This window comes from Acipenser ruthenus, chromosome 16 (genome assembly GCF_902713425.1).
Source record: "Acipenser ruthenus chromosome 16, fAciRut3.2 maternal haplotype, whole genome shotgun sequence".
Taxonomy (NCBI): domain Eukaryota; kingdom Metazoa; phylum Chordata; class Actinopteri; order Acipenseriformes; family Acipenseridae; genus Acipenser; species Acipenser ruthenus.
In genome coordinates, this window is record NC_081204.1 from 4,280,236 (window position 1) to 4,295,683 (window position 15,448).

General features: G+C 36.2%; 2 protein-coding genes across 8 annotated transcripts in view; one reads left to right on the forward strand and one right to left on the reverse strand.

The window, feature by feature from the left end:
* The window catches only part of LOC117412308 (transcription cofactor vestigial-like protein 4), a 47,342-nt gene extending 40,604 nt beyond the window's left edge, over window positions 1–6,738 (forward strand). For all 5 annotated transcript variants that reach the window (XM_058988480.1, XM_058988481.1, XM_058988482.1 and 2 more), the window contains 3 exons: window positions 2,026–2,245; window positions 2,692–2,815; window positions 3,881–6,738. In XM_058988480.1, coding sequence (XP_058844463.1) covers window positions 2,026–2,245; window positions 2,692–2,815; window positions 3,881–4,149 — 613 coding nt within the window. In that variant the 3' untranslated portion in view covers window positions 4,150–6,738. The remainder of the gene's footprint in view (window positions 1–2,025; window positions 2,246–2,691; window positions 2,816–3,880) is intronic.
* Window positions 6,739–8,071: 1,333 nt separating this feature from the next.
* LOC117412555 (ubiquitin-like modifier-activating enzyme ATG7) overlaps window positions 8,072–15,448 on the reverse strand; it is a 48,415-nt gene continuing 41,038 nt past the window's right edge. For all 3 annotated transcript variants that reach the window (XM_034021020.3, XM_034021018.3, XM_058988479.1), the window contains one exon: window positions 8,072–9,224. In XM_034021020.3, the coding sequence (XP_033876911.2) occupies window positions 9,192–9,224 (33 nt within the window). In that variant the 3' untranslated portion in view covers window positions 8,072–9,191. The remainder of the gene's footprint in view (window positions 9,225–15,448) is intronic.

The following is a 15,448-nucleotide window of genomic DNA, read 5'->3' on the forward strand; positions in this document are numbered from 1 at the left end:
AGTGACAAATTCATTTTCTTCTGTACAGTATATCATAAAGTATTACCTTTCTATTGCTTCTGGCTACAGACTTGGATTGTGTCTTTAACAGTGAGCATTCAAGCGTTAACTTTAACCTTCTGGATATTATCTGGAGCATTTGAAGGTAGATCTACAAACTAAAGCCTACAAGTAAATTAATAAATAACAGGAATTACAAGTGGAAGGAAGGATATGTATTGTTTTGTATATTTAGCTGTATTCTGATTGGTGTCTATTACTACAGGCCCATTCTCTTTCAGGCCATTTGTTTTGGGGTGACAAACATTTCCGGCCAGCGCAGCAGTGCACAGTGGGTGCTTTCCTCGCCTGTCTGGTTACCTAGAGACTAATTATTTCAAAGGCTGAAGCCAAAAAGCATTTTGTTTCACAAAGCGGGTGAACAAGAAACACTTAACTCGCAGCTGGATTGAGAACCAGATCGTTATAACAAGAGCTTGTGCCTTGTTTTGGTATAGAACTTTTTTTTTTTTTTTTTTGCATACATTCCAAATCTTTCACCAATAACTACCAGCCATTGTTACACTTTAGCAGCAAGGTTGGTCTCCCTGTTTACTTGCATGCAGTCAGAGGGGAGTGGATTATAGTTGCTGCTTACTTTCTCGGCTATTTTTCAGATTCAGTTTTAAGGTTTTCAGTCTTAAGCTTGAAGCGGTACAAAATTCACCCTGACTGGGCCCCTTTTACAGTTGGCAATATTTCAAGTCGGATCTTTCAGGAAGGGTGTACAGTACAGTACTCTACAACACAGCTGCACACACTGGCGCCTTAACACCATGCTTGTAAATTGCTAGTAAACAGGTTGTTGAAGACATCCGTCATTAAAACCTGTGTTGTAGTTGCTACCTTTAAACCCCCAACTGACACTGGTTTCAGTGAGGGAATGGGGATGGAAATGTATCTTTTCATCTAAAACAGGCAGGATGTTTGGTTTTGGTATAACATCCAACTAAACAGAGGATGTTTGAGAAGCAGTGAGGCCTGGAGCCTAATGTAAAAAGAAGACAGACTTTTTCTTTACAGTAGAATGACTGTTGAATACCCCATGCATATTTTATAATATCCCTGGTCTATATTCTTATTTTTATTCAGTCTTGTTTATTACTGTAGTGGTGTAATGTAGCAACCTGCTTCCTGGATTGCCACTGCTCTTTAGCACACAGAATTTCAAGTTTAATGTATCTGTGCCCAAACTAAATTCTCAGTGTATAATTACACTGCTTATTATTTTGGACCTGCCTACGAAAACAAAGACATTCATTGTCAGAAATACATAGAAAAGACTTACACCTTTTACAGGTGTTTCATTAAAGTAATGACATGCCCCCGGGTGCTTACCAGTAATGACTCGGAGCACAATCGTAACAGTAACTGCACAACCAAATTGGCTGCTGGTGGCAAAAAATAGAGATTGCCAGCAAAGATAACAAATGATTTGATCATTTAAAATACTTCAAACAAATAGACTTTTTAAGGTGTAGTTTGGTAACTACCAGAATATATAGGCCTAGTCTTTATATTCAGATATGATGCGGTAATTCCAGAATATCTGATTCTGAACAACATGGACCTAAATAAGAAAGGGACAAAAACTAGACCTTGCATTGCTTTGGCGACAGTATCCTTCTGGTTCTTATTGTGACATACGACGTTGTAAGCAACTTGGAGTATTTCTGTTTCTAATAAATCAGGATTAGCGTTTTCAGTAACTCTGCCAACCATCGTATTTCACGTTGCTATCAGAAGTCACATTTTAAATAATAATAACAAAAAATACAAATCTTAAACTTATTCTGTTGTACTGTAAAAGCAATGCCTTAGCACTCGATTTTAAAGTGTGTGTGTAATATCGACTTTCCTTCCCCACAACACATACACACACACACACACACAGTGAGACACCAGTAGTTTTAAAAACTCTTCAAAATGTCAGGATCATTGCAGTTTTACAGTATTTCATAGAGCTGTGACCATTTATTATTACAGAGGAAAGCCTTCCAACGGGGATTACCGCAAGGATCACGGAGATCGAAGCCCAGTTGAGAGAGTTGCAGCACCCACCATGAGCATCCATCCCAATCACATGTATGCACCCACCATCCCCAGTCTGGCTATGGATCAACCATTAGCACTGACCAAAAACAGCATGGACGCAGCCAGGACAGTCGGCATCTCGCCAACTGTGAGCCCCATTGAACGGCAGCAGGTAGGCAACTGGGTGGCTTGAAAAATAAAACACGTTGGACGGTCCAGTATTCATAATGTATGACTGTTTTTTGCACCACTTTTAGAAAAGGCTGTTTGACATTTTTAAGCTTTTATTACTGTTTGAAGCTGGCACAGTTTGAAGACCACCAGTTAAACTGGGTCAATAAAAATAGGGTTTGGAGATTCTAAATCCAAAAGCTGTGTTTTAAACCTTTCTTGGGTAAAAACAATATATGTTAAGCTTAGCTTTTAAGTTAGGTAGGGCCTGGACAGTTGAAATGTTGATGGAAAATTGGGTACTTTTCATTGTTTTGCAGTACAGTTGTATGAATCTCTTAATGGACGCTATAAAAACCCAGTAGTGTATATATGTCCTAGGATATGATTTAAAAAATCTGCGCTTTTCTATAGTACATTAACGGTGTGTCATCTTTTCCATTTTAGAATCGACCATCTGTAATAACATGTGCCTCAGCAAGCAACCGAAACTGCAACCTTTCTCACTGTCCCATTACCCATAGTGGCTGTGTCTCAGCCACAGCTTCCAATTACAGGAGACCCTCCAACAGTAAGTGAAATTCCACTCCACTCATAATCAGAAACGTCTTTTAACTGTTTTGAATGCCTCAGTTCTCTGTAACTGTGATTGAGGAAAGTGGTCATGGATGGTTTAATCTCTGTCTCTCTCTTTATACTTTTAACATTACATAAATCTGTAGTTAAACATACACTTTTCATTTGAAAAGAGCTCTCACCGGTCATGAGAAAAGAGCTATCACTGGTAATTTCTCTTGTGAATTTAATTTTGAAGGCTCTTGTGTTATTTTAGAATCCTCATTATGTGGATCTTTTTGGGGTGTTTCCTTGTAATACTCTTGACAGCATACAGTAATATAAAAAGGTCTCTAATCTCTATATTGGTGTTTTTAAGTTATTGAGTAATTTCCAGCAGCTCTTACTATCAACAGGAACTGGGATCAGCATTGCATTTTAGCTTTGAAAAAGAATGATCTTTTAAAGCAGCCAAATATGAAGCTTACATCGGTGTGACAGACAGAGAAGGAACATGTATGCAAGTCATTTAGAACATGATGCTGCCACCCATGTAATGTTAGCCGTTCAAACTTCAGTTTTTGTTTTAGATTTTCCTCTTAGCTGGCGTCATGCCAGTCATGACCTCATGCATTCCTCTGAACAGGAGGATGGGTTTGCACGAGGCAGTGGGATTATGCTATTGGTCTGTGATCAGTGTGTTTTGCAAAGATGATGAGGATGCAGTATTTGAGTGTGCTCAACAGTAATGTCTGGGACTTTGAACATGTGTACTGTGTATAACACATACTAATTATAATGCATTTTCGATGTTCGATTTTTGATGAGTTGTTGTGTATATATTTTGTTCATGTTTTTAATTGCACATGAAAGTGAAATATCAATAGTAAATGGTTTTGAAAACCTGAAAAGGCTTTTCTACCATTAGAGACTAAAAACTATAGATACTTTTTTCAGTACATTTCTGTATATATAGTCTGTAGCAGAAATTCTCACTATGAAGCAATACAGTATGCGTACTGCTGCTGCTTCTCAATAATGACATTCTAGTACTAAGCCATTCTTTTCTATTCTTCTTTAGCTAACACTGCATGTGACCCAGTGATTGAGGAGCACTTCCGTCGGAGCCTTGGGAAGAACTACAAGGAGCCAGAACCGGTGACAAATTCTGTTTCTATTACCGGGTCTGTAGACGACCACTTCGCCAAAGCTCTGGGTGAAACATGGCTTCAGATCAAGGCTGCCAAGGATGGTGTGTCAAGCAGCCCTGAGTCTGCTTCTAGGAGGGGCCAGTCCCCCCCTTCCTCCCACATGGTCAACCACAATCACTCCCCTTCAGTAGTCTCATGAAGAGTGGACCACAAACCCTTCAACAGAGAAGAGTGACATGCATGGTTTGGCTGAGCTTCGTACTGTGCTTAAAAAAAGAAGGGAGGGGGGGAGGATCTTTTTTTAAAACATGCTCGCATACATTGCTTGGCATTGCAGAAATAAAAAGGTGCCCACAATAATGAAAACAAACAACTAGCAGGAACTATTAAATTAGGAGTTGTACCATACATCATAGCATCCTAATCTCCTGCCTTACCAAAGAAACCTCTGATGCAAATCTGATGCCCCTATGAGAAAAAAAGCCATGCTTTCATTGGTAGACCCAAGTGCTTTCTTTTTTGTGTGCCTTTTTTTGTAGTTTCTTGAGTGTAGAAATTGTTTGGTTTGCTTTCGTGATTTTCTTCTGTTATGTAATGTTGTATGTTTTTACTTGAAAAGAGTGGCCAGGTCTGATTTGCACTATTGGAAGATGGGTAGGGGTTGCTTGTCAAATTCACATCAGACGTACTTGTTTTCTTTGTGCTTTGAGGGCAAACTGCTGACAATAATGGTTAGGTGATGTTGCATCGTTCTACACGAAGGCAAAACTAGCTTTTGCAAGGGAAAGTCTCATACAGGTTATAGACCTTTCTATCTGTCTTTCTTTGGACTAGTTTGTATGCTTGGTGCTCACAACTGGACTGCGTTATTTTCTAAACGTGGGCATTTATTTACTTTTTCTACCTGTGTGCAGAACACTGCAGTTTGCTAGAATAGAGGTTTGAAGGGTCAATAGTGCTAACAAGATGCATGTTTTAAATAGCTGGTATCTATTAATGTATAGACATTATGAATCTTAATACTATTAGCTTTCTTTCAGATTAGTTTATGTTTGTCAGTAATGGTCCTAGATAAACTTACTGCTGGTACAGTTGTACTCCAATATTTTTATTTTATTTTATATTCATTATGGTAGAAACCAGCAACAGAGGACAGCCTCCGGACAGGCCTTCTATATAAACAGTTACAGCTATATAATGTTAATCCGTGGTACAGGATGCTATAGCTTTGTGCATGACTGAGTAAAATAAAGTAATCCTTAACAATGGCAGCCCAGTCTGCCTACAAGTGGACATACTCCCTAAAAACATGTCTGTGCAATCAAACTGTTTAAAAAGTTACAACTGCTACCTTACAAACATCTTGGCTACGTAGCAGATTTTTTACAGCTTGTGAAATTCTTTTCTTTTTTTTAAACTTATCGACCTGTGCCAAGGCAGCATACATTCCTCCATTAGAGAACTTTGTACAGGTATTACATTACTTTATATTATTTGTTCTATATTGATAGCTACTAACTAGAAATTAGGATGATAGTCATAAATAACACAGTTGTGCTTTTGCTGAACAACTTCTCATCTTACATTTGTGTCTTTTCTACAAGTCATACATACGCCCATGCATTCCGTCATCCCAGTTCAGTTTATTGGGGCTTTTAAACAGTTTCCTTGTAAAGTGCTAAATTTTATTTGTTAAAAAAAAAAAAATAGGTAACTAGTTGCGAGACAGCTGTAAAATAATTGTGATATACAGTATAGTCTTTACATATTCTAAAGTACAATGCAGAATACTTTGATACTGTAAATTAAAACAAACATCTTGAAGAAAAAAAAAGACACAAAATGAGTTGACCCACAGGTTTTTTCTGTTGGAAATTGTTTTCTCTCTATTGAATACTGGGAAAGAAAGTTATTTTAAGAAGCTATCACATATACATTTCACTACCATTTTATTTGGTATTTCATATTCTCTTCTGCTTTGGCACTCAGTACCCTACTCCCTGTAGGAAAATCACTAAATATACACTTTTTTATATAGTAACTTTAAGACCATCATTACGCTGTGCGTAAAGAATGTACAGAAAAAAATCTGTAGGTATTTTTTGAGGAACAATTAATTTGTTAATGATATGTAGCTATTTAATTTTCCCTGTCCTTTTATTGTAATCATGCAGGTTTGTTTTTTGTTTGGAGAAAAAAGTTGATCTTTTTTTTTTTTTTTTTTTTTTTTTTTTTTTTAGATTTGTCTGTAATAAGGTTAAAAAAAAAAAGTGCAGGAACACAGTTATTCTATGAGAACACTGCATTAGCATTAATAGCCCCTAGTTTATTACTGCTAAAGGCTACTGAGCATTGTAACAGTAGAATATTAAACACTGAAGATGCTGTTCTATGGACTGTTGCCTTTTGTGTATGAGACAACTGAACAAAAATATTCACACATTTTGAGATTTACCTGTCTGAGATAGGTAACTATCACATTGAGATCACCACACTTACCTGGTCTGTCTGGGATTAATTATTATACTTTTATTTAAAATAACTGAACCCCACAGCCAGGCAGGTGTGCTTCTTGGAAAACTAAACTCAAACACCAAACCGTTTAGAAATTGTGTTCACATGGAAGATGCATCTACAGTGTACTTCTAAATATCCTAAACTGTTTGTAATTCTGTATTATATCCCTCCCTTTGTGGCCTTGTTTCTCCTGAAAAAAAGGTTTTGGCAGGCCACCTTTTTTGTACTTAAAAGTAGCCTCAATGAACAATAAAGTGCTCTTAAACCACCATTTTGTGTTATTTGCATATTTCTGTGTTTGTCAAATTATTGAACCAAGTAACATGACAACCAATATGCCAGTTTCATCACTGTCAACCAATCAGATTTGCTTACATGACAAGGTAAGAGCAAACTGGATATTACACCAGGCTGGTGATGATCACAGTCTTCAAATCAGCAGAGTTTCTTACCTGGCTTCAGCTTATCCTGTCACTGTAGGTTAATAGCCAATGATGTAATACATCTGCTTAATAATAATTTTAAATCTGGCATCTAGTTATGTTTAAATAGACCTGTATTAAACTTTTTTTCATAACTTGGGAAAGGGTCAAAGCTACCAAAGTTCCTTCCTTAGCAGTACACACAAAAAACCATAAGCTATGTTTTCTCCCTCCAATTCCCATAATAAATGCCATCTGGGAGCTGTTACTACTCTGTTGCAACTGTATTGCATCATTCTTCTTGAGGGTGACCCACACTTTGCCAGAAAATAAATCATGAACTTTTAGTTGTCTGCGATGATTATTTGTATGTTTTATCAAGAAAAAATGATTATAACCATGACATTGGCCTAATACAGGTGCCATAATGTGGTCATGTGACTAAGTTTCTGCTGTACAGAGACAGTACATGAGTTACTAGGCCCTACTCACAAAACTCTGGAATGTTTTGTATGCAAGTTATATTTGATTCTGTCAGTGAAGTTCCATTTAATGTGGTATCTAGAAGAAATTAACTATTTCACTGCCACACTGTTTCAACCTCTGGACATACCAATGATACAGCTCTTTTTCACCTCTTGTTTTTTTCTTCATGTTTGATCGGGCATGACATTCCCCGTTAAATAGGCCTGTGGGGATACTTTTGTTTTTGTTCAAAATGTCAAACTTTATTTCCTCCAAACTGGATTTTCACATACTTGGAGTTCTTTCAACTTTGGCCCTGAGCCCACAAACAACCCCATAAACTACTTCATAATTGAGATTAACTAATTTGGAGCAGCCATGTACCTACAAGCAGAGAAGACACACAGAAATATCTCCAATTGTAGCTGAGGGAATTTTCTTTCAATCCTTGTGCCATCATCTTAATTGTTTTCCTTCTACCAAACAACCAAATGTCACGCCTGACTTATTCATCTTGAAAACGACATGAACTTGCATGGTTACAGTAAGCTTACTCTCCTGCTGCTAAGGAAACCCATTTCCTTCATTGTCTGGGTCAAAGCTTCCTGAGGATGTGGTAACTCCTACAGTCCTGCAAGAAGCATTCCTTGACAGAAAGATTCATATTTAATGGCAGTGTGTTTAAAAACAAACTCATAAAAAAAAATAGTGGAATGGTTATGCATATTTTTTTTTATTAGTATATATTTTGCAACTTTTATTTTTGCCCCAAAAGATAGACAAGCTGTTGATGGCTGGAAAAAGGTATACAATTAAGTTCTGTGTAATACTAGCAATGGAACACATTAAAACAGTACAACTCTAACTTACGGATTATTAATTCTTAAGAACGTTTTATTCTACTTTTGAAAGCATACTTGTACTGTACATGCACACTGACACAAACTTAGTTTGACATTTTGCATTTAATTCATCAAAATTAAAAAATGAGAAGCAAAGCAATATGTATGTTTCCATCCAACAAAGAAAACTAAGAAAAAAAATGTACTACATTAGCGAGACATGGTGTATTACAAAACTGCTAAAAAATGTAATATTGTAGACTGCACGAGGAAGACAACATCTCTCTTTTTAGACAGATATCTACATTTATACATGTTCTTTTATTGCTTTATTACCAACGCAATTTTTTTTTAAGTCACTTCAATAGTCGTTTAAAACTTTTAGGTATGTTTAGTTTAACCTTTTTAATCTGTTCCAAAAAAACTCACCGTTTTAAATCAAAGGGTGAAAGACCTATAGGTTCCGCTCACAGTACCACACTTATGCATTCCAACAGCTGTGATTTTTTAAAACGTCCCGACTGTTGAAAGCGGTCCGACACCAGATACCAGGTGTTAAGTAAGCGGAAGAACCGTCTATCTCCAGGATTCTAATGTAATTCGTTCCAAGTAAAAAAAAAAGACAAGTGCCTTGGCATCACATTCATGTCACCTGAGATGAACCCACCCTTAATGGCTTTTACGTGCGCATTTATAAAATAAACATAATATGCCCATTAAATTAAAGCTTCGGTGACTTTCTGAAAGGTAAACACAAACTGTTTCAAAACTAGAAATAAACGTCAAACTCCCATTTGCATTTGAGGTGTTTCCCAGTTTTGTATTGCTTAGTAAATGGGGGTCAAAATAAGACAGCAAGTAAAAAAAAGGCAAATACAGAGCTGCAATGAGATTTCGCTGGCAGATCAAGAGGTGGTGCTTACGCCCGGTCAAGATCTTGGTTTGTATGTTGATAAACGGTGATGAAGAACACCTTACTGACGTCATCCTCTACTTCAGATGCTTTCATCATCGCTCATATCCCAGATCTGCAACAGAAAACCAGACACATAAATGACATTCCCAGAATCTGTGCAGCAGTCTGTGACTCCTCATGATACACCTTGAAAATGTAGTGTAATTGTACCATAAACCCACATGGTTAAAACAAAACAGTTTAGACTATTAGACTATTAGAATATTAGACTAATATCAGAGCATTTGTGACAAAAAAAAAAAAAAAAAAGTACAATGATACCCAATTGGCCTTCCAGAATGGAGAATGCTTTGAAGCTATTTGAAGCTATTGGTTATGAATATGTCACTAAACTTGTTATGGAACAGACCAGTGTCTACAGCAAGAGCATATATACTACAACAGTAAAATAGCGAATCGCTAAGTTGTTCTTTATGCTGGGCAACAAAATTGATTCCAATGACAAACTCAACACAATGTGTCTCAAACATACAAGTTTTACAGTCTGAGTAAGATCTTCACACTAACATGCAATTTGCACTATTTTTTGTGAAAGGAAAACTGTTGATCTTTCCCATGCTTCATCACGACAAAAAAATAAAATTAATAAAATGTTTCGTGCAATTTCCATTCTCAGTGGGGAAAAGGAAAATCAACGTATTCATTTTAATTTTAACGGAATTGAATTTTTATCCCATGAACAACACATACAAATCCCACCAGCTAACAAAGAACACAGTAGTATATAAAACATAGAAAAACATCTTGCTATGGTAGAGTATTTCAGCTACTATTCATTCTTTTGCTAACTGTTGTTCTTTTCTATTAGAAACAGATGCTGTTTATTGGACCCTGTAGTTTCAGGTTGGCCCAGACTAGTCACAGAAAAGATACCGTTATACTGATTTGATCTCCAGGTTATTCCTGGAGCAAAAAAAAAAAAAATGAATGAGACTAGTTTGTTTACATAATCACTCTGACACATCTATGCTCATATTAACAAAAACAAAGTTACAGCAATTAAAAGTATTTTTATAACTTTCCATTTCCCAAAACTGGTATTAATTTCACATAGACACCAGGTGGTCTATTTTAGAGATCTTTACAGTGACTAATCTAAATGGTGTCCCCTTTTACTGTATAGTATCTATATATCTCTATATACTTAGTATGACCCTATCTATCCTGTTAGGGGTTACCCACAGTGTGATTTATTACCCCCCATATTAACATCAATTAATACAAAGGCAGTACAGTCTAATGAAATTATTGCGTAGGATTAGGAGTTTTAGGGTGACTATATTTCAATCCAGATATTTCATTTCAGATTTGACTCCCAGGACAGTTGAATAGAGGTGGTGGGGTTACAATTGAGAAAACATTCAAACAAGATTCAGAAATACAAAGACAGCACACCAGGAGCATGTGTTGGTTTGTCTGCAGCTTTGTCATAAGAACACATACGCATATACTGGTGAGCTTATTTTAAACTATATTGTTGATCCTTTTAAAATTCCAAAATATAAAAAAGTTTTGCAATGTGAACAAAAATCAATTTATTAATTTCAAAGAATTCTGTTGATCGAGATAATCACTGGAAATCAACGGGGTTTATAACATGTTCAATTATGGTTTAAATGCATACTAATAAAATGCAATAACTGAGCTATAACTTAGGTTTAATTGGTGATTTTTGAAATTGGTAACTTTTATGTATATCATTATGGTTACATAAAAAACACTTTAGAAATAAAACATTAAAGCAAATTTAAATGTAGCAATTTGGTTTTAAAAAAAAAAAAGCTTAAATTTAATAGCCTTACTAACGCATGTAACTTCTACTAATTTAAAGCCCGGGTAAGTCTAATTTAATTCTTAACTGTCCTCCCTCTTTTTTTTTATAGCTGCAATTCAAAGCTCTCTCTCTCTCTCTCACGAGAATGATCATATGACCAACACGTGTGTGTGTGTTCCCAGTGTTTTGCTATGATGATGCACAGAACCGTCTGTTCTCAGGTTTGTAACTGAAAATCACTTGGTACTGGTTCCAAATGTATAAATCCACAACTCTAAAAAACACACACAATTACACATTGTTCACCTGGGCTGTCCAATGAGGAGATATAATGAGCTCTTTCTGCCAACATAAGCAACACAGACTACAAGCTACAACAAGTAAAAGCTTTATTGAGATTTCTAAAGTGTTATGTTAAGCCAACACCTCTGCTGGTGGCTTTTTCATATCTCTGTCAATAACACTTTCTTCAATCAAAATTTAATCACAGGATATTTGTTCTTTTTTCTCATTTGAAAAGAGTGCCTGCAAAGTAATAAAATCTATCAGCTAGAAAAGCAGAGGCTGAAACAGACCTGTTTACAGCTGTATAATACCAAGGCACACACTTCGTTGTTGTTAGTGACCTCTTCAAGTCACTTGAGAGGTTATTTTTTTATATAGATTCATAAGTTGTCAAATAAACATATGATAGTGCCTTGCTACCTATAAAATGTATATCCACTGGGCAGGGATGGTTGTGTGACTTTGTATTTGGTAACTGAAATAAATTGCATTTTAATATTAAAAAAAAAAAAAAAAAACACGCTCCAGCCTAAAAGATAAAAAGGACTTCCTTTAAAAACAGATACATTCAAGAAAGCCTTGAAACGTGTTCTGCAAAATATCCTTGATCCACAGAGGCACGACATATGTAGTTTCGGTAAACTTGACAAGAACACCGAAAGCCCTGAGATTACCAAAATCTTTCTTTTTTTTTTTTAAAAAGCGATCTCATAAGCTTTTGTTATACCCAACAGATTCAAGCCTTCAGAGACAAAAGCAAACCGTATGAAAAATGCATTGTATATGGATTAATGTCATGCTTTGCTAAGCAGCTGGGATCAAAGGGTTAAGGATCTGGGCCAAAGACTTTGCTCGCTTTTGTTGTGCTGCACACCTGGGGGAGTGTGGGCTCAGGCTGCTGCAGGTTAATGATAGACAGGGCTCCCAACAACACAGCCCTTTATTCCTATGCACCTGGGAGTCCTCCCGAAGCTCCTTACCTGATTCAGCTTTCTGTACCATTCAGATGCAAATTAAAACTTATGCACCCTGTCGGACACACATTCTCTCTCTCTCACACACTAACACAGACATTAGCATTGGTTATTTTTTCTCCTTTGAAGCCTCTGGGTCTAGTTCCTGTCCAAATAATGAAGTGTGCATTGTGGAGCTCCCATCTTCCACTCATGAAGAGTGTGACACACTCATTTCTACTTCAAAGTCTGGTTCCTCTCCTAACGTGTCACGCTCCTCAATTAATCATGTTTGCAGAACGTTTCGACAGGATGTTTCCTTTCCACGCTTGTTAGCTGAGCTCAAATCACTCATTTCAAAAGGCCAGGTTTCAGATCTGAAATGCTGCTGGTACCTGTCTGTCTGAATACAGACAAAAACACTGTCATTCGGAGAGTCCCTAAATTCTGATTCTTTTTATTTCAGTTCGAGATATATTTAGCTATCGTATTTAAGACATATTAAAAATATTTCAATGATGTAACATTAAGATATAAGATACCTTAAACTCAATCTTAGTTTATATTTTATCAGATATGTTTCAAAATTATTAGACACTGCCCACACCTTTATCAAAACATTTATTCTCTTATATAAGCTTTATTTGGCTCCTGGAGTTTCCATTTTGAAACAGTGAAGTGTTATCACACGTTTAAATCACAAATCTATACATTTGTTCAAACATATGTCAATTCATCCCTTATAAAAGGATGCCGTGGAAAAAAACATGGTAAAAAGCTAATGGATAAAGCCCAGATAACATAGTATAGGCATCGGAAAAGCATAACTGCAAGGTTAACATGCAAATTTGAGATCCACTGTTGCTTAGGTCATTAAAATAGTGCATTAATGAAACTGTTATAATCGCTAGAATATCTTCTTGATTACTTATCTTGAGCTAAGGACACTGAACTGTCAGCTGCCATCGTATTTTATTATATTGCAGAAATACTGTAGGTATATTATTATTTTCCAGTAATCGGATTGACACAAGAAGGGTGTTTAAATTCTACACCACTGTGCATTTAAAAAAAATAACTTTTAAGAAAGGTTGTTCTGATTTTGCTAGTCCAGATCACAACAAAAAAAAAAGTACAAAAAAAGTATTTCTTATAAACAACCCTTTTTGTGGTTCTGGCATGTTTGCACCGCCTTGTTTTCAAAAACAGTTCAACTATAATTATGTGTGTCATTATCTTAAATTACACGTTGCTTCTTAAATCTTCTAAATTGTTCCAGCATTGTATAAATAAACACCACATAAGTTTTTCTTTTTTTTTTTTTTTTTTTTAAGTGAAGCTAATCAATTTGAACATATTTCAACTCAGGGTCCCATATTTATTTGTCTTGACTGATCTGACAGCATGTGCTCCTCTAATTGTGTACTTTACTAAGCAAGGTAATATAATGATATACAGTTAGAGTGCTGAGCTACTGAGCTGTAGTAATGCCACACCCTCCTATAGACAGTGGCTTTTGAAACAAACTGCAGCATACTGTGTCTTGTGCTTTAAAAATAACAAAGATAATTCTACAGCCCAGCTTTAGGGTGATTTTCAAGGGTGAAAATCTTTCTCTGCCCCTTTCATGAAAATGATGTCCTGACACAACTGGCTTTTTCGTTACATCACTGACACAGTGGATTAACAGAGTTTCCAGCTATAGGCTGAATTACAGGCACCTAAAATCTTTGGAACCCAGGGTGTTCTGTACCTTTAAAGATCTCATCTGAAACTTTCATCTATAGTACATTTTGAGTCAAGCTAGTCTGATTTGCAAGGAATTCAGTTCTTCAGAACACCACACCACTAAAAGTGACGGCTCAATTAGGACAGAGCCTAACTACAACGGAAGGGATTTGAGCAGGCACCTGAACATACCTGTCTGTCTGAGCACATCAATGCTTCAGACTGCTAGTTATTGTCTATCACTGCCACTTTTGTTTTCTACTGAATATTCTGCATCTGAGGCACAAAATATTGTTCATTTGAACTTGTTTATGTATGACCAGTTTATACAAGTTTAAGAAACTGTGTAAAGCTTACGGTAAAACAAAATTACACAAAGCATACTTTGTGCACACTGAGCATAGCATAATTGATGAACTGTAACATGTAACCAGTGCAAACACAGAGGATCATTATAATTTCACACTACAGTATGAGATCATCCAAAAAAAAAAAATATCCAATTATATACATAACAAATACCAGCTATCTAACAAAATTGCAAAAGTATTAAGTAATTTAATTGTAATTACTAATGCTACAGCTGTTGCCATGGAAACTATTAACTGGATCTTACTTGATATAACATGTTTTGATTTTCAAAGGGCTGTTTCTTTCAAGAAGGTAAGAACACCAAAAGAGGCAACATGTTAAAATACATAGCTTCTCAGATTATAACCAACTGGAAGCTGAAGCATGTATAGGAGGCTAGGAGTGTAGGATCTGGAGAAGATGCAACAGACAGTCAGACAGACAGACAGCTGGATGGACAGACTGGCATGATCAGTATGTAAGGCTCTCCAGAAGGACCCTAAAAAAGAATCATAAAACTGGGCAGTGGGTTAATGCTTTGTCTTTCAACATACTCTATGCTAGTTATTTCTCAGTATTTGTAGTTCTAATTTTGTCTTGTAATGAACTCCCTTTTTTAGGCATGTATTGCAGAGAGGAGGTGCTTATTAGGTATGTCGTGAGCAGTGTGGGTTGTTCACATTCACATAAGGAGCTTTTGCTACCGATCTTCAATATGTATGCTATTTTGTACGATATAAAAAATCAACTCATAGCGCCTAACAATAGCAAGCGGTCCTTAAGAGCTCTTCATATTGCAGATACAGAATTACAAGTACAGTACATGTCATCTTTCAGGTTAACATATGCAAGACTGAATAAGTATGGTAATATGGTATTACTGCTACTAGGCATTTGAAGGACAGAAATATTGGCATGCAGCAATTTCAAAGCCACTTGTATTTCCATATCTACTACACTACATTGACATTCCTTATTTTACAAAGGCTTTCTGAAAAAGCAGAATATTTCTAAAGCAAAGCCTATTGGTGGGTTTTCATACAGTTCCCAGCATAAAATATACCAGTTGGAGTTGATGTCACGACATCCATTGGCATTAGGTGACCACAGTTTCTGCTAACATTTAAATGCTTTTTCCAAGCTTGCACCCCTCCCCCTCATCTACCCCTACAGGAATATTAAAAG